This window comes from Oncorhynchus mykiss, chromosome 6 (assembly GCF_057628025.1).
Source record: "Oncorhynchus mykiss isolate SJ-2025 chromosome 6, ASM5762802v1, whole genome shotgun sequence".
NCBI classification, from domain to species: domain Eukaryota; kingdom Metazoa; phylum Chordata; class Actinopteri; order Salmoniformes; family Salmonidae; genus Oncorhynchus; species Oncorhynchus mykiss.
The window spans coordinates 74,494,213-74,519,560 of NC_143027.1; the positions used below are offsets into that span (position 1 = coordinate 74,494,213).

The window sequence follows — 25,348 nt, forward strand, 5'->3', positions numbered from 1 at the left end:
TACTTTCCAAAGGCACTCTATTTTAATTTACTCAATCTTGGGCTTTATCTCAAAACACAATGAATACAGGCCATGACAACACATTACATAGCCATTTTAATTAAATTGAATCAGCCTTTTAAGGTAATAAATAATTTATAAAATCATACCCATACAAAATATTTCAACAAAAACAATACACAATTGTCAGTTCTCAATTCGACACACATTTCTTCCTTTTCAGTTAAACCATTCAATTTCCTGATTAGACAGCAGATAGCCTCCTATGATACAGCATATTCACAAATAATAAAAGTTCCCTTGAAAGTAGATTCATGCACACAACCTTGCTCACTGAAAACAAACAGAAAGGAAAAGACCCACAACAGTAATAACGGTTAACCTGTCACCAAATGTCCAACATTTTGGCAGGCTACTAAAGCAGGCTGAGTTGTGACGCACGCCTTGACTTGACAGTTGCTACTGTATGCCTTCATCCTGACCGGTGCCAACCCAAAAGTAAATGAAAGTCTACAGAGTAAATAAGGCTGCAAGCCGCACCTCTCCAGTTTTCCTCTCATAGTGGTAGAGGCTGCTCCATCAGCAGAGGGAGCGTGGTGAGGCTGTGGTCAGGCCACAGAAAAGGGATTTCGTTTGTGTGTGTGTGTGTGCATGTGTGTGTGTGGGGCGACAGAAGGGCTTTCCCAAATATTCATGATACATTTCGATAACTCCCTTCAGTTACAGACGACAAACTTGCTATGCTGGGTAGCCATTCTGAGTCGCCATCTCTTTTGCAACTACAAGCATTTGAGGCTCATTATTACCCTTATTCATCCTGCAACATAACACAACAACATGATACAGCACTAGTTTATCACGACAGTACAGTATTAGCATACAAGCTGTCCAGCCTTTCCATATGAATGGTTAGGCAGGAGGGCTTTGAGGCTGAGCAGTGACTCGAGACTGTGACAGTCTTCTGTGTTGTGTTGGTGAGGGGGATGCAAGGCTGACAAGCTGCTAGTTGAAGTCCAGGCAGAGTAATAACAGGGTAGATTGTCTCTGACGCCATAGCCTCCTTTTCCAGGCTTTCTCACTTTTGTTGGGAAACAACAGCCGCGCGATGATTGAGACTTACGAGTAGGGTGACTCGAGACTACTGAGGCCATGGTCTCAGAGGCCTGAGGGATTCCTTAGCCTGACCCGTAGAGGTGCAGGGGTCTGGGGCTCCGCAGGCACGATGGACCCTCTCTCTGGTTCCTACTGCCAGGCTGGCTCACTGCACACAGCATGCTGAGGAGGGCGAGCATCGACAGACAGATGTGTTAGAGACTGCATTATCATCATTTAGACATGGCTTACCTCAGTACTGATCTGTGAGTAGATTTCTGTTGAGTAATTAAGATTTCCAATGTATTCAATACACATGGCAATAAAAAGGTAGAATGGCTGTATTACTGTCCTGTATTATGGGACAAGCTCAGAGACTGAGGCTGTGTACCAAATGGCACCCTATTCCATTCACCAGCCAGACAGTCTTGGGCATTGCTGTGACCCCTCCAGCTGGAGAGTTGCCAACATGACATGGCTGACTGTGGCCGCCGTTGTGTTAAAATAACAGCAACGTAACAAGCCATGTTTATGAAACCTGAATCTGTTCCAAATTCATTGAACCCCCTTTGCACATAATTCCTCTGGAATTTCTAACTCGAAACAGGATATTGTCTGGCTCTACTATATATCAACTAACTCCCTCCCTCGCAGCTAGTGTGTGTGTTGTCCAAGTGTGTGCATTGTGCATGCTTGTGTTCTGCATGTGTGTGTTGTGACTGGGGGGGGGGGATTATTCTCCTTGGTTATAACCAAGTCTCACTTTCACAAGGTGGGATTAATAGGTCAGAGGGCAGCGCTGTGCAGGACTGAGCTGAAATCAAAGATCCAGATGCTCCTACGGGGAGGCCAGCATGGTAAGACAACAAGCTTGTATTTTAGTAGTGGTTAAACCGCCACTGAAGGGAAATTTCATTACAGCTTCTCACTTAACCCCTGGTTAAGTAAATGACCAGTCTGCTTAGCTGCAAGCCCCTGTGCTGGGACGTTCTGTGACGTACACCCCTACACCAGCACGTACACAATATCTAAGGGGAAATTTGAATACTATGCTATCCTCACAATAATACTCACAGCTTCTCACAGATTCTGATAGAGGCTCTCTATCCATTGACACATCTTTTTGGGTCTCTAGCATCTGAAAGACACAAAAAGACTCAAAATCATGGGCCAAAATGTTAGCGTGGGATTTTTATATCTACTAATATCTAAAGTCAAATCATCGCCATTCCTACCTTGATCTGTTCTTTGAGGTATTCAGCTCTGGTCATTAGGCTCTTGATCTGCAAAGTGAGAGGTGGTGTTTAGTATGTAATCCATCCACAGTCATTCACATTCTCCTTTCTATAACGTCTGGTGATGGTGATGATGATGGTGATGATGAGGGTAGACCAAGGTGGATGGCCTCCTATAATGACCCTTTAAAAAACAGATCTGTTGTGGTAGATTAATCTTCCTGACCGAGACAGAGGCGGCTGCATCCACCCAGACTCCCAACATTTTATATCATATTAACCTCAGCACCAAGGCTGTAATACTATCAAATCACACCCAAAGTAAGATTACACCTGTAATATAAATGTATTAACCTTCCAACTATTTCAAGGCTGGTGTTCTTATATGATAAGCCCAGGCATATTGAACTGGGAATTACAGCCCTGAGTTAAGAAAGGCTGAACTGTGCTCAAGAGATGAACCAACACACATGGAGACCATTCCTAGCTGCAGTCGGGGCTCTTTGTGTTCTCACACACATGCTTTTGATCTGCAGTCCTCCCCAGCATTCGATTATTACAGCCGCATCTGAATTTACTTAAGCCAAGCGCCCATAAAACTTCAAATAGGGAGGTCTATGAGCCCAGCTTTAAATCTCTCTCCCTCTGGGGTTTGTTGTTGAAACATTGTTGTGTGTTGTTGACCTGGTTGCTTGCAAAACAAATGCTCAAAACACAAAAGAATAACTTTCCTTTACCACTGAATATTAATACAGTCAAACTAACTGAAGTAACTGTTGTAAGAGTATACCTCTCCAACTAAATGTCAAGGGAAAGGCTTGGCTATTTCACCTGACCATTGCTAGTGCAGTGGATACCATTATAGTGTCATATGACTGATATTGTTATAGATTTTTTTTATTTCACCTTTATTTAACTGCAACCTGGCCAAAATAAAGCAAAGCAGTGCGACACAAACAACAACACAGAGTTACACATGGAATAAACAAACATACAGTCAATAACACAATAGAAAAGTATATTTACAGTGTGTGCAAATGTAGTAAGATTAGGGAGGTAAGGCAATAAATAGGCCATAGTGGCAAAATAATTACAATTTAGAAATTAAACACTGGAGTGATAGATGTGCAGAAGATGAATGTGCAAGTAAAGATACTGGGGTGCAAAGGAGCAAAAAATAAATAACAATATGGGAATGAGGTAGTTGGGTGGGCTATTTACAGATGTGCTACATACAGGTGCAATGATCTGTAAGCTGCTCTGACAGCTGATGCTTAGTGAGGGAAATATAAGTCTCCAGCTTCAGTGATTTTTGCAATTCGTTCCAGTCATTGACAGCAGAGAACTGGAAGGAAAGGCGGCCAAAGGAGGAGTTGGCTTCGGGGATGACCAGTGAAATATACCTGCTGGAGTGTGTGCTAAGGTTGGGTGCTGCTATGGTGACCAGTGAGCTGAGATACAGCGGGGCTTTACCAAGCAAAGACTTATAGATGACCCTTATAGATGACCTGGAGGTTTTGCTACGAATATGAAGCTAGGGCCAGCCAACGAGAGCACACAGGTTGCAGTGGTGGGTAGTATATGGGGCATTGGTGACAAAACGGGTGGCGCTGTGATAGACTGCATCCAATTTGCTGAGTAGAGTCTATTTTGTAGATGACATCGCCAAAGTCTAGGATCGGTAGAATAGTCAGTTTTACGAGGTTATGTTTGGCAGCATGAGTGAAGGAGGCTTTGGGCGAAATAGGAAGCCGATTCTAGATTTAATTTTGGATTGAGATGCTTAATGTGAGTCTGGAAGGAGAGTTTACAGTCTAACCAGACACCTAAGTATTTGTAGTTGTCCACATATTCTAAGTCAGAACCGACCAGAGTAGTGATGCTAGACGGGCAGGCGGGTGCGGGCAGCGATCGGTTGAAGAGCATGCATTTAGTTTGACTTGCATTTAAGAGCAGTTGGAGGCCACAGAAGGAGTGTTGTACGGCATTGGAGTTTGTCTGGAGGTTTGTTAACACAGTGTCCAAAGAAGGACCAGAAGTATATCAGACAATCACCAGTAGCAAGAGCGGCATCATTGATGTATACAGAGAAAGGGGTCAGCCAGGAATTTAACCCTGTGGCACCCCCATAGAGACTGCCAGAGGTACGGACAACAGGCCCTCTGATTTGAGACACTGCTCTATCTGAGAAGTGGTTGGTGAACCAGACGAGGCAGTCATTTGAGAAACCAAGGTTGTTGAGTCTGCCGATAAGAATACGGTGATTGACAGAGTCGAAAGCCTTGGCCAGGTCGATGAATACGGCTGCACAGTAACTGATGGTGGTTATGATATCGTTTAAGACCTTAAGCGTGGCTGAGGTGCACCCAGATTGCATAGCGGAGAAGGTACGGTGGGATTTAAAATGTTTGGTGATCTGTTAGTTAACTTGGCTTTCGAAGACTTTAGAAAGGCAGGGTAGGATAGATTTTTATTTTATTTTACTAGGCAAGTCAGTTAAGAACAAATTCTTATTTTCAATGATGGCCTAGGAACAGTGGGTTAACTGCATTGTTCAGGGGCAGAATGACAGATTTTTACCTTGTCAGCTCAGGATTTGATCTTGCAACCTTTCGGTTACTAGTCCAACGCTCTAAGCACTAGGCTACCTGCCGCCCCTTATAAGTCTGTAACAGTTTGGGTCTAGAGTGTCTCCCCCTTTGAAGAGGGGGATGACCGCGGTAGCTTTCCAATCTTTGGGGATCTCGGACAATACGAAAGAGAGGTTGGATAGGCTAGTAATAGGGGTTGCAACAACTGAGGCGGATAATTTTAGAAAGAGAGGGTCCAGATTGTCTAGCCCAGCTGATTCATAGGAGTCCAGATTTTGCAGCTCTTTCAGAACATCTGCTATCTGGATTTGGGTGAAGGAGAAATGGGAAGGCTCGGGCAAGTTGCTGTGGGGGGTGCAGAGCTATTGACCGGGGTAGGGGTGGCCAGGTGGAAGGCATGGCCAGCCGTAGAAAAATGCTTATTGAAATTCTCGATTATCGTAGATTTATCGGTGGTGATAGTGTTTCCTAGCCTCAATGCAGTGGGCAGCTGGGAGGAGGTGCTCTTATTCTCCATGAACTTTACAGTGTCCCAGAACGTTTTTGGAGTTTGTGCTACAGGATGCAAATTTCTGTTTGAAAAAGCTAGCCTTTGCTTTCCTAACTGCCTGTATATATTGGTCCTAACTTCCCTGAAAAGTTGCATATAGCGGGGACTATTTGATGCTAATGCAGTACGCCACAGGTTGTTTTTGTGCTGCTCGAGGGCAGTCAGGTCTGGAGTGAACCAAGAGCTATATCTATTCTTAGTTATACATTTTTTGAATGGGGCATGCTTATTTAAGATGTTGAGGAAAACACTTAAGGAATAACCAGGTATCCCAGGTCAATATCCTTCCAGGATACCCGGGCCAGGCGAATTAGAAAGGCCTGCTCGCTGAAGTGTTTTGGGGAGCGTTTGACAGTGATGGGGGGTGGTCGTTTGACCGCGGACCCATCACGGACGCAGGCAATGAGGCTGTGATCGCTGAGATCATGGGTGAAGACATCAGAGGTGTATTTTGAGGCCAGGTTGGTCAGGATGATATCTATGAGGGTGCCTGTGTTTATGGATTTAGGGTTGTACCTGGTAGGTTCCATAATAATTTGTGTGAGATTGAGGGCATCTAGCATAGATTGTAGGACGGCCGGGGTGTTAAGCACAGTGAGAGACTTATTTCTGGAAAAGTGGATTTTTAAAAGTAAAAGCTCTAACTGATTGGCCACAGACCTGGAAACCATGACATAACTCTGCAGGCTAACTCCACCCCCTTTGGCAGTTCTATCTTGGTGGAAAATGTTATAGTTGGGGATGGAAATTTCAGAATTTTGTTGGCCTTCCTAAGCCAGGATTCAGACACGGCTAGGACATCAGGGTTGGAGAAGTGTGCTAAAGCAGGGAGAAAAAAAAAACTTAGGGAGGAGGCTTCTGATGTTAACATGCATGAAACCAAGGCTTTTACGGTTACAGAAGTCAACAAATGATAGCGCCTGGGGAATAGGGGTGGCTACAGGGCCTGGGTTAACCTCTACATCACCAGAGGAACAGAGGAGGAGGAGGAGTAGGATAAGGGTACGGCTAAAGGCTATAAGAACTGGTCGGGAACAGCGAATAAAAGGAGCAGATTTCTGGGCGTGGTAGAATAGATTCAAGGTATAATGTACAGACAAGGATATGGTAGGATGTGAGTACAGTGGAGGTAAACCTAGGCGTTGAGTGAATGTACAGACAAGGATATGGTAGGATGTGAGTACAGTGGAGGTAAACCTGAGTGACGATGAGAGAGGTTTCGTCTCTGGAGGCACCAGTTAAGCCAATTGAGGTCTCCGCATGTGTGTGGGGTGGGACAAAGGAGTTATCTAAAGCATTTTGAGCGGGACTGAGGGCTCTACAGTGAAATAAAAACAGTAAGAACTAGCCAAGACAACAGTAGACAAGGCATATTGACAGAGAGAGAGGCATAAAGCAATCACAGGTGTTGATCAGGAGAGCTAAGACAACAACGGGTAAATGGTGATGAACGGACAGAGTGGGTCAGTTAGGTACATACAGGACCGGAGTTCGAGGCTGGGGCCGACAGGTAAACAAAATTACCTATTATTGAAACAGTCAAGGGGGCATCAGCTGTGTAGCCGAGTGATCATAGGGTCAAAAGAGCAGCAATAGGTGAGTCAGGGTGCAGTTCAGTAGTCACTACTAAGCTAGGCGAGTAGGGGACACAGCGTTCAGAAAAGCTAGCGGGCCGGGGCTAGTAGATGGTTCTTCGGCGACATCGTAACAGAATAGCCTGTTGAGACCACATTGGGCAATCACGTCGGCAGTCCAGTCGTGATGGATCGGCGGGGCTCCGTGTCGACAATAAAGGGTCCAGGCCAATTGGCAAAGGAGGTATTGTAGCCCTAGAATTAGCTGGTATATGGGTGATATATGTACACCAAACTGCAGTGTCACTGATCTATTACGTTAGTAGCTTTTATTCAGGGAAACATTCACGTGACTACCAGAGAATGCTCCTGGGTGTTGTGTCCCAGATATAGCTGTGCTTGTTTGGTCTCAGAGACCTGGTGTGTGTATGTCTTCAGGTGCTCTGTGCTGTTATGGCGAGCACTGAACCAGGTCTCTCCTCACCCCCTTACCTCACATTCTCACCTAAACCCTCTCATCCACCTCATCCCCAGTAACTCAGATCACTTTCTCACCGAAACCCTCTCATCCCCAGTAACTCACCTCACCGTGGAGCAACTCTCTCCGGCGCCCCTGGGCTTCAGCTGGAAGACAGACATAGAGGGGGAGGAGAGGGAGAAAGAGAAGGAAGGAGGGTGGGTGGGTGGAGAGAATATAAAGAGATGAATCACTGCTCTCCCAATCCCCATGTTTGCACAAGAGTGGGTAATTTACAGAGCCAGTTTGGTTGTGATAGCCCACTGAGGCTCAGGGAGAACCCTTGAAACTGAAGCAGCCTTTCCTCAATTAGCCTGCCTGAGGAGGAGGGGACCAGTTCTCCAGCAGCAAGGCATTCTGGGGAGGGAATGTAATCAACCAAAAGGGACAATGTTTTCTCCCACAGTCCCCTGGTCTCGCTGACGTGCCACGGTCCCGTTCCCCCGATCCATCATGATTATTTAACGACTCAAGCCGTCTCTTCTCTATTAAGATAGATAATAGTTTTTATTTGTTTCCAGTGTGTAATAACACTGAGAAATTAACTGTTGGGCTCTCAATGGGAACCAGATGGCAGCGAGCGGCTCTATACCACACACAGGGCGCTGGCACCAGGTCTCATCCACAGCTCAAAGCCACATCTGGCTCCAACATCATCATCCCCATCCCGCCTGCCTGCCTTGCCTCCCTCCACCACTAGGACCATCTCCCAGATGAGGTCATGTGGAGTCAGGGCTAATAGAGACCAGGCCACAGCCTAGAGGAGTCTAGTCCACATACAGACACTGAGCCAGAGCGCCGAGGAGAGGAGACCATTATGGGCCACCACTGCCACCGTCTCTCTTTAATAACAATAACAGCCAGCCAAAGCTGAGGGCTGGAGACACAGCAGACACTCAGGGCAGGCTCTGCTGCGGTCTCTGATGTAATACCCTCTTAATTCTGGAGATTGAATTACTGTGTTACTCCCGGACTCCCTGCAGGGTTGTAAAATCACACCTGTGTTTATTAGAGTCTATGCAGCAGACGCTGTATGTGGCATAGATGACTGACTCATTGTTTTCCCCATCTAAAGGACTAATATAGTCTATGTGGGATTTTCAGTGAGCTGACCTTACCTGCCAGGGCTAGCAGTAGTTCTCCCAGACTCTGCTGGTACAGAGCCAGTGTATCATGGTCCTCTATCCCATTCTCCTCCTGGAATGGAATACAAGTGTGTTATGAAAAGGGAAGACGTCCCACTATGGCATAGTAGTCCACTCTCACTCACCATGGCGATGGCTGTAGATGCCAGCTCCAGAGCAGCCAGCACCCGTGGTTGGTCACGGGACATCTCTGAGAAGGGAGGGAGAGAGAGAGAGAGAGAGGAGAGAGAGAGGAGAGATAGAGAGAAGAGAGAGAGGAGAAAGAGAGGAGAGGAGAGAGAGAGGAGAGAGAGGGAGGAGATAGAGAGAGAGAGGAGAGAGAGGGAGGAGATAGAGAGAGAGAGAGATGGACCTGAGGCCTTCTCAGAACACCGCCTCTATAGGTACTTTTCAATATCCAGTTACACTTGATAACGTGCTCCTTCTGAGTTATGAATGTGTTATCAAGTCCTTATGAAGGTTCCCTTCAAATAAAGTAGGGTTTAAATTAGGTCCTCTATATACAGTGCATTGCGAAAGTATTCGGCCCCCTTGAACTTTGCGACCTTTTGCCACATTTCAGGCTTCAAACATAAAGATATAAAACTGTATTTTTTTGTGAAGAATCAACAACAAGTGGGACACAATCATGGAGTGGAACGAGATTTATTGGATATTTAAAACTTTTTTATCAAAAACTGAAAAATTGGGCGTGCAAAAGTATTCAGCCCCCTTAAGTTAATACTTTGTAGCGCCACCTTTTGCTGCGATTACAGCTGTAAGTCGCTTGGGGTATGTCTCTATCAGTTTTGCACATCGAGAGACTGACATTTTTTCCCATTCCTCCTTGCAAAACAGCTCGAGCTCAGTGAGGTTGGATGGAGAGCATTTGTGAACAGCAGTTTTCAGTTCTTTCCACAGAATCTCGATTGGATTCAGGTCTGGACTTTGACTTGGCCATTCTAACACCTGGATATGTTTATTTTTGAACCATTCCATTGTAGATGTTGCTTTATGTTTTGGATCATTGTCTTGACTCCATCAGGTTTTCTTCCAGAATGGTCCTGTATTTGGCTCCATCCATCTTCCCATCAATTTTAACCATCTTCCCTGTCCCTGCTGAAGAAAAGCAGGCCCAAACCATGATGCTGCCACCACCATGTTTGACAGTGGGGATGGTGTGTTCAGGGTGATGGGCTCTGTTGCTTTTACGCCAAACATAACGTCTTGCATTGTTGCCAAAAAGTTCAATTTTGGTTTCATCTGACCAGAGCACCTTCTTCCACATGTTTGGTGTGTCTCCCAGGTGGCTTGTGGCAAACTTTAAACAACACTTTTTATGGATATCTTTAAGAAATGGCTTTCTTCTTACCACTCTTCCATAAAGGCCAGATTTGTGCTATATACGAATGATTGTTGTCCTATGGACAGAGTCTCCCACCTCAGCTGTAGATCTCTGCAGTTCATCCAGAGTGATCATGGGCCTCTTGGCTGCATCTCTGATCAGTCTTCTCCTTGTATGAGCTGAAAGTTTAGAGGGACGGCCAGCTTTAAACTTCTTCACAACAGTATCTCGGACCTGCCTGGTGTGTTCCTTGTTCTTCATCAAATCAAATTCAAATCAAATGTATTCATATAGCCCTTCGTACATCAGCTGATATCTCAAAGTGCTGTACAGAAACCCAGCCTAAAACCCCAAACAGCAAGCAATGCAGGTGTAGAAGCACGGTTCATGATGCTCTCTGCGCTTTTAACGGACCTCTGAGACTATCACAGTGCAGGTGCATTTATACGGAGACTTGATTACACACAGGTGGATTGTATTTATCATCATTAGTCATTTAGGTCAACAGAGATCCTCACTGAACTTCTGAACTTCTGGAGAGAGTTTGCTGCACTGAAAGTAAAGGGGCTGAATAATTTTGCACGCCCAATTTTTCAGTTTTTGATTTGTTAAAAAAGTTTGAAATATCCAATAAATGTCGTTCCACTTCATGATTGTGTCCCACTTCTGGTTGATTCTTCACAAAAAAATACAGTTTTATATCTTTATGTTTGAAGCCTGAAATGTGGCAAAAGGTCGCAAAGTTCAAGGGGGCCGAATACATTCGCAATGCACTGTAAGGGTCATGAAATACGGTATTTATGATGTACAGCAGGTAAAGTTAGCTGTATTACCTCTCAGGATGTCTCTGGTGGACTTGAACTGCTCAAAGCAGAGGCTGTTGTCTGCAGACACCAGAGCTTTCAGCTCCTCTGCCCTGGACACGTACTGACTAACCTGCAGGAACGGTTTATATTGCTGTCATTCACTTCATTCTATGATGTCATCCATAGCATGTGTTTTTCATCCATGCCATATGTTATTCAAATAATTTCAGTCCAGCCTTTGGGGTATGAAAATACAATAGACCAAATATACTTGTACTCTGTACCTTTTGCCTAAGGGCATCTTTACGCAGTCTGTCTGTCTCATCTGGAAAGGGGAGAGAAGATACATTCCTTAGACAGTTACCAATAGTGTTCTGATTATGTCATCTCCAGTTCTGTGAGCTTGTATCACTTTTCAGTTGATGTTGGACTGTGGTACGGAATTAGACATTATATAGATGAGAGACCTGAGAGAAGTTATTGTGGCAGGTAGGGGCTGTGCATGTTGCTCTTACAGTGAATGGCGGGGACAAAGTGCTCTAGTGAGCTGCAGTACAGAGACAGAGCAGCTGATCTATCCCCCTCCTGGTCCTTCTGAACAGCTTTCAGGACCAGATCCTTCTGCAAGAGGAGACAGACAGGGAGTCACATCAATACATCTAACTCTCTTTCACACACCCGCATGCACCCACACGCACACACACACCGCTTTTCCCAGGCTCTCTGCATTGGGCATGTGCTCGAGGTCCACCCAGGGGTGGGAGAAGAACTGAGTGAAGGTGAGGCGGGTGTCAGGGTCCCTGTCCAGCAGCCGCAGCAGTAAGTCCCTGCAGTTCCTGGACACTCTGGCCCCTGCAGGCAGCTGAGACACACAACACAACCAGAGAACCACAATGTTTTTATAAGAAGTTGCAACACATACTTTGTGTTATCCTTGATGATTTTAAATGCAGTGTTTCCACTTGTGGCTGGAATTATATTTTTTAAATTGTCAAATAAATTATATATATCTTCCAACTAATTACACTCTGTCCTGACCACTGGATTGAGGAGGAGACTGTAGTACCCACTCCGGCACAGGAGTGTCCCTTCCAACAAGAAAGCACTGTGAGATAAGGTTTATTGGGCAAGCGTGCCACCATGTGGTGGCAAAAATACTCACAGGGGAAAGAATGATTCTTCTAACAGCAGTCACAGAATGAACAATCATTGCTATCACACATTTCTTTAGATAGATGTAACAGAGCTTACCTCGATGGGCTTGTCACTGCGGATCTTCTCCTCCAGTTCAGCATAGGATCTGGAGGCAAATGGTGCCCGGCCAAATAGTGTCTCTACATACAGAAGTAAGAACAACAAATAAATGATAAGAGTAAGTGAGAAAGCAATATAAACTTAAACCATCTTTGGCATTGAAAGCAGTAACGTTGAAGTTTGATGTCACTGAAATGTCTGGTTTGTGCTTAAGAGAGCATAGAGTGTTCTTGAGGAGATAGTGTTCTATTTAATTGCATGGAGAGATGAGATAGTTATCCATTTAAATCTGTGCTCTTACCATACAGGATGACTCCCACAGACCAGAGGTCGACCCTGGAGTCATACTGCCTTCGACACACCATCTCAGGGGCCATGTAGAGAGGAGAGCCCCTCAGAGCACTCTGCTCATCCCACGGAGACATGTAACTTGCAAAGCCAAAATCTGACAACAGCATAGGGCAAAAATGTTTTAATGCTCAGTGCCCTAGACTAGCCTCAGTCAAGACTTTGATACACCTGGTAATACTTGGAGCAGCATTACAAAATCCTCTAATGCATGATTCAGTGGTGCAACTGTTGCATTCCATCATTTTAAATGTCACAACTGAATAGCGCAGAGACAGTGCCACCAATAACCTCTGGCATATTGGCACTGCTATGATTTCGCAGCTATTTTGCAGCTATATCACAGTCCCATGGTGATGAAATGCAAAATATGAATAAAGATAGAAATGTGACCATAAGGAATACTGTATGTAAGTGTGATTGTGGCACTTGCCAGTGTGCTGTACCTGCTAGTTTAAGAACAGAACCATTGAGCAGAATGTTCTGGGGTTTCAGGTCCAGATGGGAGATGTTATGATTATGGAGAAACTGAAGAGCGCAGGCTGTTTTCAGACATGTAGCAAGAGAAGAGGGAGTAAGAGAGAGAGTGCCTTATTGCAGTTGGTCCCACCATTTTTTGTTATATGTATACTTTGACAATGTAAGTAATATAACTTGCCATGTCAATAAAGTCTTCTGAATTGAATTGATTTCAGTGGGAGAGAGAGAAAGAGAGAGAGATAGTGGGAGAGAGAAAGAGAGAGAGATAGTGGGAGAGAGAAAGAGAGAGAGAGTGGGAGAGAGAGAGAACTGCTCAACATCATTAAATAGTTCTCTAAATAATGTAGGTTACTTATACCCAACGCACCACTGACTCTGGTGTGACTCACCTATCTGCTGCAGGAAGAGCCGAGCCACCCTCTCAGGTAGCAAGCGCCTACTGTGAATGAAACGGGACAGGTCCCCACCAGAACACCACTCCAGGATCAGATATATGTTTTCACTGTCCCACTGACCAATGGCAGAGAACACAATTAGACTCAATTCACTCAGACAAGGATGTGAAATGTAGCCTGCTGAGTCCCTGATCAGTTTGTGCTCTCTTGTCTGGCAAGCAATGTGGGAGTCAGGATAGCCTATATGAAATGTACTTATATGAGTGGGGATTGGCTGATTAAATATTGGGCTGATTAAATATTAAACTGATTGTAGACCTGAAAGTCCTTCAGCTGAACAATGTGAGGGTGGCGAACAGTTTTCAGGATCTCTATCTCAGTCAGCAGGTTCTCCATAGACACCTTGTTCAGAGTCTTCTTCCCAACCACCTTCACTGCCACCACCTCCCGGTTGTCCCCCTGCACACACAGATCCAGTAGTCTGAACAATGCTCTAGTCTGGGACATGATATCAGTTTGGAAGCCAGGCTACAGGAGAAGTCTTAAAACTGTCATTTCTATTAGGGAAGTTGCTACTATTTACTTGTGTTGTTTATGCAAGTAGTTGTGCTTATAGGCTAGCTAGTAGCTAGCTAACTCGGTCTGCAACGAATGGCGTACCTTTCTGTAGGCTTTGTAAACTGTCGCATAGGTGCCACTGCCCAGCCTCTCTGTGAGAATGAAATTAGCCAGTTTCGGTGGGGCGAAGCTCGAAGCCATGATGATGATGTTCACGGTTGCATCAAAGCTGCTGTGGACCCCTTCACTGCTGCAAAGTGCACTAGAACATATATAGAGGAAGTTGGTCTATATAATTCAAATTTAGCTACAAAAGCAATGCCTATATCTGACCAGACTGAAGTGAAACAGGAACGTCTACAACAATGGCTGTTGCATGATATGTTGAGCTGACTTGCTGCTACCTACCAAGCAATTATTATAATAAAAAATAAAAACTCAGCCCATCTTCTATACTTCTCAGAAATGTGTATATATATACAAATATTTACCGTCATTCAAGTATAAATACTGCCGAATTTGCAGAATGATTCTTCTTCTTCAAAGTTGTTTTGACAGACTATACATTCACCTTGGTGTATTGCCGCCACCTACAGTACATGGTATTGACACCAAAATTATTTCAATTTCGGGAAGGGGGGCGACATAAAACAACAAAAATCAAACAACCGTCCCACTCCTTCAGTTACATTCAAATCACATCAATACACAGACTCCGGTGCCTGTGAGTTGCAGAATGATTGTTTACATGGCTAGCTAGCTCCACTGTGAACATGCTGTCGTTGTCAGCTGGCAAAACACGTCAACTCGTCGATGCTCCAAACCATGGCACATTTTTTCTACTGCCCCCTACCGGTTTGATATTTAATACTCAGCCTTATCTGTAAAGGTAATCCAGAGAAGACAACCTCACGTTTATTGAAATAGTAATCAGTCATTGCTACAGTAAAACTCTTACTATGTATGTGGCTTTTACAATAGCAGCATCAAGCCGAGATTAACGGACTATTCTAAATGTGAAAGTTACAACACAAAACTAAAGCGCAAGAGGGCGCTATGACTCCATTCCAATTCCCTGTTGATGGCAGGAAGACTCTATTCCCAGTTGCTGATGACAGCGAATAGTAATTTAAAGATGGCGGAGTGCATGGCAGCACGTTTGACCGCGCAAGAGGAGCAGATAGAGCTCCTCACTCGGGAATTTAGCCTCCTACGAGACGGGTTAAATGGTGGTCCAGAGGTCGCCAGCATTCTCGCCAGTTCTCCGGAGTTGGAGAGCTTACGGAGCGAGAATGAGAAGCTCAAATTTCGTCTCGTGCACCTCCGCCGGGGTCTCCAGGAAGAGCTCGCCCTGGAGGGACAGGGCAAGAGGGGCACAAACAAAGGCCAGGAGAAGACAGTGAAACAACAACCAAAGAACCGCAATTATGATAATAATAAGGTAGCTAGCTGACCACCTTAGTGCATGTCAATTGTGTGGTTGTATGTGGCCTGTAGCGTGCTGTCCTAGTCCAACCAGTAGTTGCCTAGGGAGCATATAGTGGTTACTAGATAGTGCAGATCGGGAGTAGGCGGAGATATTATCCAGCATCTGCCAGATAATAATACGGTCGTCACTAACTTCCATGGCCACAAAGTAAGTCATGATTATGTCTAAACCCCGACCATTTTATAAAATGTATCTTCTTAAAAACGACCACCCCCTCATCACTGTCAAACGCTCCCTAAAACACGAATGCGAGAAGGATATTGACCTCATCCCGTCAGTAGAGGATGCCTGGTCATTCTTTAAAAGTCATTTCTTCACCATCTTAAATAAGCATGCCCCTTTCAAAAAATGTAGAACTAAGAACAGATATAGCCCGTCGTTCACTCCAGACCTGACTGCCCTCGACTAGCACAAAAACATCCTGTGGCGGACTGCACCAGCATCGAATAGTCCCCGCGATATGCAACTTTTCAGGGAAGTCAGGAAAGCAAAGGCTAGCTTTTTCAAACAGAAATGTGCATCCTGTAGCTCTAACTCCAAAAAGTTTTGGGACACAGTAAAGTCCATGGAGAATAAGAGCACCTCCTCCCAGCTGCCCACTGCACTGAGGCTAGGAAACACTTTCACCACCATAAAGCATTTCTCTACGGCTTTCCTTCTGGCTTCCCCAACCCTGGCCAACAGCTCTGCACCCCCCACAGCTACATGCCCAAGCCTCCAGCTTCTCCTTCACCCAAATCAAGATAGCAGATGTTCTGAAAGAGCTGCAAAACCTGGACCCGTACAAATCAGCTGGGCTAGATAATCTGGACCTTCTTTCTAAAATTATCCACCGCCATTGTTGCAACCCCTATTACCAGTCCGTTCAACCTCTCTTTCGTATCGTTCGAGATTCCTAAAGATTGGAAAGCCCTTCAAAGGGGGTGACACTAGACCCAAACTGTTAGACGTATATCCATCCTGCCTTGCCTTTCTAAAGTCTTTGAAAGCCAAGTTAACAAACAGATCACTGACCATTTAGAATCCCACCGTACCTTCTCCGCTGTGCAATCCGGTTTCAGAGCTGGTCACGGGTGCACCTCAGCCACGCTCAAGGTACTAAACGATATAACTGCCATCGATAAAATACAGTATTGTGCAGCCGTCTTCATCGACCTGGCCAAGGCTTTTGACTCTGTCAATCACCGTATTCTTATCGGCAGACTCAACAGCCTTAGTTTCTCAAATGACTGCCTCGCCTGGTTCACCAACTACTTCTCTGATAGAGTTCAGTGTGTCAAATTGGAGGGCCTGTTGTCCGGACCTCTGGCAGTCTCTATGGGGGAACCACAGGGTTCAATTCTCGGGCCGACTCTTTTCCCTATATATTAACGATGTCGCTCTTGCAGTGGGTGATTCCCTGATCCACCTCTACGCAGACGACACCATTCTGTATACACCTGGCTCTTCTTTGGGCACTGTGTTAACTAACCTCCAGACGAGCTTCTATGCCATACAACACTACTTCCGTGGCCTCCAACTGCTCTTAAACACTAGTAAAACTAAATGCATGCTCTTCAACCGATCGCTGCCCGCACCCGCCCGACTAGCATCACTACTCTGGACGGTTCTGACTTAGAATATGTGGACAACTACAAATACCTAGGTGTCTGGCTAGACTGTAAACTCTCCTTCCAGACTCATATTAAGCATCTCCAATCCAAAATAAAATCTAGAATTGGCTTCCTATTTCGCACAAAGCATCCTTCACTCACGCTGCTAAACACCCTCGTTATACTGACTATCCTACTGATCCTAGACTTTGGCGATGTCATTTTCAAAATAGCCTCCAACATTCTACTCAGCAAATTGGATGCAGTCTATCACGGTGTCATCCGTTTTGTCACCAAAGCCCCATATACCACCCACCACTGCGACTTGTATGCTCTCGTCGGCTGGCCCTCACTACATATTCGTCGTCAGACCCACTGGCTCCAGGTCATCTATAAGTCTTTGCTAGGTTAAGCTCTGCCTTATCTCAGCTCACTGGTCACCATAACAACACCCACCCGTAGCACGTGCTCCAGCAGGTACATCTCACTGGTCATCCCCAAAGCCAGCACCTCATTTGGCCACCTTTCCTTCCAGTTCTCTGCTGCCAATGACTGGAACGAATTGCAAAAATCTCAGAAGTTGGAGACTTATCTCCCTCACTAACTTTAAGAATCAGCTATCTGGGCAGCTTACCGATCGCTTCAGCTGTACACAGCCCATCTGTAAATAGCCCATCCAACTACTTACCTCATCCCCATGTTGTTTTTATTTACTATTTTTTCTCTTTTGCACACCAGTATTTCTACTTGCACATCTATCACTCCAGTGTTCATTTGCTAAATTGGAATTGCTTCACTACTGTGGCCTATTTATTGGCTTACCTCCTTACTCCATTTGCACACACTGTATATAGATTTTTCTATTGTTATTGACTGTACTTTTGTTTATCGCACGTGTAACTCTGTTTTTTGTCTCACTGCTTTGCTTTGTCTTGGCCAAGTCGCAGTTGTAAATGAGAACTTGTTCTTAACTGGCCTACCTGGTTAAATAAAGGTGAAATGTAAAAAAATATTTTAGACCTAACCACGCTGCCAACCTTTTGCCTAACCCTCCCCTGCCCCTGGTCTCAAAATAGGTTGACAGCTCGGTGTGTAGTCCACTGAACATGCTTATGGAACAACAGTTATTTTTTGTGGTTTACACTAAGTAGAATGTCAATAACAATATTTGCATGTTTTTGTTCACATATAAACCAAACCTTTGAATTTACACATCTGTGCAGGCAGCAACTCATGAGACTAAACCTGTTGTTGATAAGGAGAAGCCAGAGAACATCAAGAAGGCGGCACAGGGAGGGGTTGGTGGCAGAGAGGTAATGATTAGGAACATTACCTTCCAAAGGTCCAATATCCCATACATCTATTCTAGAAGTCCCATGCATGCAATCAACCAATACCCAAATAATTCCCCCCAGTTTCTTTCCCTAAGTTCCTATAAATCACCATGTTACTCTTTCCAGCTGAAACCTTGGCCTGGCTACATCTCGGAGCGCATGCAGCTGTATGAGGAGCTGAAAAAGGAGAGCGATGCCCTGCTGACCAGGAGAGCTGCAGACAGCCAGCCCATCACTGTGGAGCTGCCAGATGGATGCAGGGTGGAGGGTCAGGCCTGGGTCACTACCCCCTACCAGCTGGCCTGTGGCATCAGGTGAGGGATCTGGAGCTTATCTTGGACCATAATATCCCTGTCCCATATCTTTTTGTGCTGTGCAGTCAACTTCTATGGCCATTGTCATTGCAAAAACATTCATAGAAGTTGGCAGCATAGACAAATCTGGGACAAGGAGGATCATGATGTTACTGGGAGACATCAGTGGCACCCTTCTGTCTTTGCCATTGTTTGTAGCAACACATGAGAACTATGTGGTGATGGTGGTATATCGTATTTCTCTCAGTCAGGGCTTAGCTGACAATGCAGTGATTTCCCGGGTGAACGGGGACCTGTGGGACCTGGATAGACCTCTGGAGAAGAGCTGCTCACTGGAGATCCTGCGCTTTGACAATGACGATGCCCAGGCTGTGAGTATAATGTGCCCTCTGGGCTATCATACTCTCTATAGTCTTTGTTCTTGGAGGTCGTAACAGATGTTTCCGCTCCTTGTTTCAGGTGTACTGGCACTCCAGTGCTCACATCCTTGGTGAGGCCATGGAGCGTTTCTATGGAGGCTGTCTGTGTTATGGACCACCCATTGAGAATGGCTTCTACTATGACATGTTCCTCGAAGGACCCCAGTAAGCATCTATCATTGTTAAGAAAAAACAGGCTTCCAGTCTCCTTTATAAAGTAATGAGCAGAAATGATACAGAGCTGGTGTAGTGAGTAACCTATGACAGGTGTGTTGTTACTGAGGGTTCTGTTTGACCTGTGTCCTGTCCTGGCCAGGGGTGTGTCGAGTACAGAGTTTGAGTACCTGGAGGCGCTGTGCAAGTCTGTGGTGAAGGAGAAACAGCCCTTCGAGAGGCTGGAGGTCAGCAAGGAGACCCTACTGAAGATGTTCAAGGTGAGATGAAGACCTCTACACTACATTGGCATCTCTCCACCCTCTGGTGAAAGATTGTAGCTCGATTATATAATGTTTTATAGATGTTTCTTGTTCATTTGGATTGTGAGTAGATCAGCAGCAATTGGTATTTATTTTTTTCCCAATCTGTTTGCGTACATATTTTCAGTACAACAAATTCAAGTGTCGCATTCTGAATGAGAAAGTCACCACACCCACTACAACAGTCTACAGGTAAGCAGCTCATGATGTTTAGTTGTAAATCACTGAATATTATTTGGTGTACAGCAAATATTCAGAAGACTGGTTTAACATGTTGGTGAATTTGAAGAACAGAAATAGGACTGCACTCCGGTAAATTAATTTAAATTTAAATTTGTATCGCTGCACAAACGTTTCGGGTATGAGCCCTTCAGCGTGCAAGGCAATAGCAATCAATGTCACACCAACAAGACCACACAGGTGGGCATAATTATCAATTCATCCAATATTGTCCCAATCAAGAGATCCAGCAGAGGGAGCTTTCGGGGAAACGTGACGATCAAATATAGATCTATAGACACACAATACAAATACATGATGTCATTACCTAAATATTTGGCATATTTATAACCTACTACAAAAAAAGCAAGAAAAAGACCATTCCTCATTAAGGCCTGCTGGGGCAAGAGTGGCCAAGCTGTCTATCCAATATGTCTCTCATTGGAGAGGTAATTGATCCCTATCTCCTCCCCTACGTGGCGCTTTCACCAATTCAATGCCTATATAATGTAATACACTTAGTACATGATTATTGCTGTTGAAATTTCTGGCAACAGGTAATTATTTTTCCATCATGGTTTCGAATGGAGCTCTTATGCTCACATATTCTTGTCTTAAGTTCCTGTTTGGTCTTACCCACAACATTAAAGTCACAGGAACACACTTAAGTAGTATTACAACATATTTTGTGTGACATGATATTCTACCTCAAACCTTTATCCTCCCACTCGAATGGGGATGGATAAGAGTTCCCTCTGATCATGGCATAACAGTGGACAGTTGTGACAAGGAAACTGCCATCAGGAATGATAGAGATGAAATGCAATGCTTTTTTTATTAGGCAAATCTGACTGTACTAAATAATCCCTTTCAATTTGAGTGTCTCTTATAGCAAGACCTCGGGAGAGATTCAAACGCTTTACCAAAGCTGGGGTCGCTGTGTCATATGTGCCAATGTCTATTAACCACTTCCTTGATCGACCTTGAAATGGGACTGAAGGTCAACACAAAAGCTAAGAGGGAGGAGAGGGATTCCTTTGACGTGGTTGCAATAATGCATTCCACTCAGCTTGTCTTACTCTCAAGGCAATTGTCCAATAATTATTCTTTATACCCTCTTGTTTTGAATCATTCACATAAATCTTTGGAATGTACATCAAATTTCCTAATCGGTCACAAATGCGAAGGATTAGGCTTTCATATATTATGGTAAAAAAAAATGTTTTTATGAATTTGAAGACCCTCACTGGTCCATGCCCTGCTAAAATTAGTTTTTTTTTTTACTGTTTTAGATGTGGGCCTCTGATTGACCTGTGTCGTGGGCCCCATGTAAGACATACAGGAAAGATTAAAGCCTTGAAGATCTACAAGGTATGTGAGGTGATGCACACACAGACTACAATATACAATCATTTCTTAAGCTGAAAAACAGTGTCACAGTATCTCCTGTCCGCTCCTTTCTTGTAATATCGACAGAACTCTTCTACGTACTGGGAGGGCCGTTCGGACATGGAGACCCTGCAGCGTATCTATGGCATCTCCTTTCCAGACTCCAAGATGCTGAAAGAGTGGGAACGCTTTCAGGAGGAGGCTAGGAACAGAGACCATCGGAAGATTGGAAAGGTTAGTCCTCACTGTGGGGGGGTCACTTGACTGAGGAAGACTATTTAGTTGGTTTTGGTTTCTGAACACACCCATTGAAAGATACCCTCAATTAATATAATGATATGTTCATATATACTAGACAAAAATATAAATGCAACATGTAACAATTTCAAAGTTTTTGTTGAATTACATTTCATATAAGGAAATCGGTCAATTGAAATAAATGAATTATGCCCTAATCTATGGATTTTACATGACTGGGCAGGGGCGCAGCCATGGGTGTGACTAGGAGGGCAGGGGCGCAGCCATGGGTGTGACTAGGAGGGCAGAGGTCCACCTTTTTCTTTTCTTTTTTCCCACCAAAGGGACATAACTTTTTGGGGATCTTTTTAATGTACTTTTATTCAAAGTGAGTTACAGAACTGCCAACATTGAAAGTGACAAATCACTCTAATTTACTTTGTATTTTACAAACCGACCTAAAGGCGCCAGCAAGCTTAAGTTCGCCTGGTGGCAAACCTTCGCTTGGAAAACGAGAAAAAGTGGAAATAAACTCAGCAAAAAAAGAAACGTCCTCTTACTATCAACTGTGTTTATTTTCAGCAAACTTTAACATGTGTAAATAGTTGTTTGAACATAAGATTCAACAACTGAGACGAACTGAACAAGTTCCACAGACATGTGACTAACAGAAATGGAATAATATGTCCCTGAACAAAAGGGGGGGGGGGGGGGTCAAAATCAAAAGTAACAGTCAGTATCTGGTGTGGCCACCTATGCATTAAGTACTGCAGTGAATCTCCTCCTCATAGACTGCACCAGATTTGCCAGTTCTTGCTGTGAGATGTTACACCACTCTTCCACCAAGGCACCTGCAAGTTCCCAGACATTTCTGGGGGGAATGGCCTTAGCCCTCACCCTCTGATCCAACAGGTCCCAGACATGCACAATGGGATTGAGATCCGGGCTCTTCGCTGGCCATGGCAGAACACTGACATTCCTGTCTTGCAGGAAATCACGCACAGAATGAGCAGTATGGCTGGTGGCATTGTCATGCTGGAGGGTCATGTCAGGATGAGCCTGCAGGAAGGGTACCACATGAGGGAGGAGGATGCCTTCCCTGTAACGCACAGCGTTGAGATTGCCTGCAATGACAACAAGCTCAGTCCGATGATGCTGTGACACACTGCCCCAGACCATGACGGACCCTCCACATCGATCCCGCTCCAGAGTACAGGCCTCGGTGTAACGCTCATTCTTTCGAGGATTAATGCGAATCCGACCATCACCCCTGGTGAGACAAAACCGCGACTCGTCAGTGAAGAGCACTTTTTGCCAGTCCTGTCTGGTCCAGCGGTGGGTTTGTGCCCATAGACAACGTTGTTAGGCGTCTCACAGTACCGACATTGCAATTTATTTCCCCGGCCACATCTGCAGTCCTTGTGCCTCCTTCCAGCATGCCTAAGGCATGTTCACGCAGATGAGCAGGTACCCTGGGCATCTTTCTTTTGGTGTTTTTCAGAGTCCGTAGAAAGGTCTCTTTTGAGACTCAGTAGCCAGTATACACTTCCTCAAAATAGTCAGAATTAATCTAAGAAAACTCAAGAAATCTGTTATTCATTTTTACGTTTTTGCCGAGGAGATCTTAGTCGCGTAATTTTACATCTAACTTAGATGCTTGGTGCAGTATTTCCAATTAAGAAATGTGCATGAAAACTAGTCTCTAGTTGAATAACAAATAATTTATTGAAGAATCCCTAAAGTTGACCACTCATGGACGAAGGGGCATATACTTCGGCTTCCGAAGTACGGCTGGTCTCAAAAAAAAAATGTTGTGCCCAAACAGCCGAAAAAACCCTTACCGAAGTCCAAAATGAAGAAAACATCATAATGTCTTCATAATATATGCACAAACTCTTCAGAACTTTCGACTAGGAAGTATGCGGACGCTTTAAGCACTGCATGCTTACTGTTGTTGCTTGGTTGTTCCTGTGGGGGGTGCTGTGTGTCTAACTGCATGATGTATCAGTGAGTCACACTTTGAGCTCCAGCTGGTCCTCATGCAGGCTTGATCTATCCTCCCTGCGGGAGAGACAGATGGCAGCAACCCCACGGCCCGGCCACAACTGATTACAACACAACACTGATCTCTCTATTAAACCATGGACTCGCTGCTTTTATTTTCATTGTTGTTATCCAGGGGGACAAAGTCTAAAGTCATTTTTAAACATGTTACTCCTATGATGGTGTGATCCTTTTCATTTAGAAGTTGAAGGTTTAGAAGTAGAGGACATGTCTGTGGGTGTCGTTCATGGACAGATTTGCTGTTGTTTGATATAACTTCTTCCCCACAGAGAGGATGAGCTGCCTCACTATCTGTAACTGTCAATTTGTCAAGTCTTTAAGCTTCCTCTCTGTTTGTCTCTACTGTACAACAGGAGCAGGAACTGTTTTTTTTCCATGACCTGAGCCCTGGCAGCTGCTTCTTCCTCCCGCGTGGAGCCTACCTATACAACACACTCACTGACTTCATCAGGGTAAGATGAGACCAACCAGCCTCAACCACCTTTTTTTTCCTTTATAACCATAGTAACCGAAAGGATGCTGAAGTTAAATACCACTCATTCTTGCTGTGATCTGGTGAATGTACTTTGCAGGAGGAATACTGTAGAAGAGGTTTCCAGGAGGTGGCCTCTCCTAACATCTATAACAGTAAGCTGTGGGAGACTTCAGGCCACTGGCAGCACTACAGCGACAACATGTTCTCCTTCCCAGTGGAGCAGGACGTCTTTGCACTGAAGCCCATGAACTGTCCTGGACACTGGTAGGTACATTGGTTTGTTATTTGGCCGATTTCCCAGACACGTTTTAAGACTGGTCCTGGACTAAAAACCAACTCCGTGGCCTTGTAGTTAGTGTCCATCCGCCCTGAGGTTGGGAGTTTAATCCCCGGCCAAGTTATACTAAAAACTGTAAAAATGGGACCCAATGTGTCTGCTTGGAACTCAGCAGTAGGAGATAGATTGGGGGTAAGGCCCTGCAATAGACTAGCGTCCTCTATGGGGGGTGTACTTCTACATCAAGCTGCTTCATGCTGCAGAAACAGGAGATGCAAGGCTACTTGATTACTTACTAGACTAAAAACCATGCTCAATGGAGAATATCCACTGAAATGACTTTACTCCAAGACTAGGCTTAACCTTTGTCTGGGAAACTGGCCCTCCCTATATGTTATTGGTTAATATGAAGGTATGATGGCTTATAAGGAAGGGACTTTCAAAGCATTTATGTAACCTTAACTACTCCCACTGCTTCAACTGCATATCTTCTCATCCATCACCCTATTTTTCTGTCCACCTTCTCCTGGATCCTCCCATCCTCTTCTTTCTCAGTCTGATGTTCAGCCACAGACCTCGGTCATGGAGGGAGCTGCCTCTGAGACTGGCTGATTTCGGGGTGCTCCATAGGAATGAGCTATCAGGGACACTGACCGGCCTTACGAGGGTGCGCCGCTTCCAACAGGATGACGCTCACATCTTCTGCACCATGGAACAGGTACAGTTGAAGTCGGAAGTATACATACACCTTAGCCAAAAACTCAGTTTTTCAGAATTCCTGACATTTAATCCTAAAAATTCCCTTCTTAGGTCAGTTAGGATCACCACTTTATTTTAAGAATGTGAAATGTCAGAATAATAGTAGAGGGAATTATTTCTTTCAGGTTTTATTTCTTTCATCACATTCCCAGTGGGTCAGAAGTTTACTTACACTCAATTAGTATTTGGTAGCATTGCCTTTAAATGGTTTAACTTCGGTCAAACGTTTCAGGTAGCCTTCCACAAGCTTCCCACAATAAATTGGGAGAATTTTGGCCCATTCCTCCCGACAGAGCTGTTGGAACTGAGTCAGGTTTGTAGGCCTCCTTGCTCGTACACGCTTTTTCAGTTCTGCCCACAACTTTACTATAGGATTGAGGTCAGGGCTTTGTGATGGCCACTCCAATACCTTAACTTTGTTGTACTTAAGCCATT

General features: G+C 44.7%; 2 protein-coding genes across 6 annotated transcripts in view; one reads left to right on the plus strand and one right to left on the minus strand.

The window, feature by feature from the left end:
- On the minus strand, positions 1-14,923 carry LOC110526574 (serine/threonine-protein kinase ULK3). Of its 2 annotated transcripts, none has more exons than XM_021607654.3 (17): positions 14,361-14,923; positions 13,972-14,131; positions 13,630-13,770; positions 13,306-13,426; positions 12,883-12,978; positions 12,390-12,533; positions 12,086-12,168; positions 11,541-11,696; positions 11,350-11,455; positions 11,119-11,159; positions 10,862-10,964; positions 8,830-8,894; positions 8,678-8,756; positions 7,626-7,666; positions 2,328-2,375; positions 2,167-2,230; positions 1-1,275 (listed from the first exon to the last, which is right to left on the minus strand). In XM_021607654.3, the coding sequence occupies exons 2-17, from the start codon at positions 14,068-14,070 to the stop codon at positions 1,259-1,261; spliced, it is 1,404 nt and encodes a 467-aa protein (XP_021463329.3). In that variant the 5' UTR covers positions 14,071-14,131; positions 14,361-14,923; the 3' UTR covers positions 1-1,258. The 2 variants fall into 2 exon arrangements, with proteins under 2 accessions (XP_021463329.3, XP_021463330.3); XM_021607655.3 differs by having other exon boundaries at positions 13,714-13,770; positions 14,361-14,701.
- Positions 14,923-25,348, plus strand: part of LOC110526575 (threonine--tRNA ligase 1, cytoplasmic) — a 21,764-nt gene continuing 11,338 nt past the window's right edge. For 2 of the 4 annotated variants that reach the window (XR_016496870.1, XM_021607658.3), the window contains exons 1-12: positions 14,923-15,310; positions 18,174-18,263; positions 18,411-18,598; positions 18,846-18,969; positions 19,058-19,182; positions 19,334-19,451; positions 19,621-19,685; positions 21,005-21,083; positions 21,189-21,335; positions 23,756-23,854; positions 23,975-24,141; positions 24,710-24,872. Coding sequence is in view for 2 of the 4 variants with exons in the window: in XM_021607658.3 (XP_021463333.2) it covers positions 14,951-15,310; positions 18,174-18,263; positions 18,411-18,598; positions 18,846-18,969; positions 19,058-19,182; positions 19,334-19,451; positions 19,621-19,685; positions 21,005-21,083; positions 21,189-21,335; positions 23,756-23,854; positions 23,975-24,141; positions 24,710-24,872 (1,725 nt within the window). In the remaining 2 variants the exon portion in view is untranslated. The remainder of the gene's footprint in view (positions 15,311-18,173; positions 18,264-18,410; positions 18,599-18,845; positions 18,970-19,057; positions 19,183-19,333; positions 19,452-19,620; positions 19,686-21,004; positions 21,084-21,188; positions 21,336-23,755; positions 23,855-23,974; positions 24,142-24,709; positions 24,873-25,348) is intronic. The other 2 variants (XR_016496871.1, XM_021607659.3) reach the window with 1 other exon arrangement.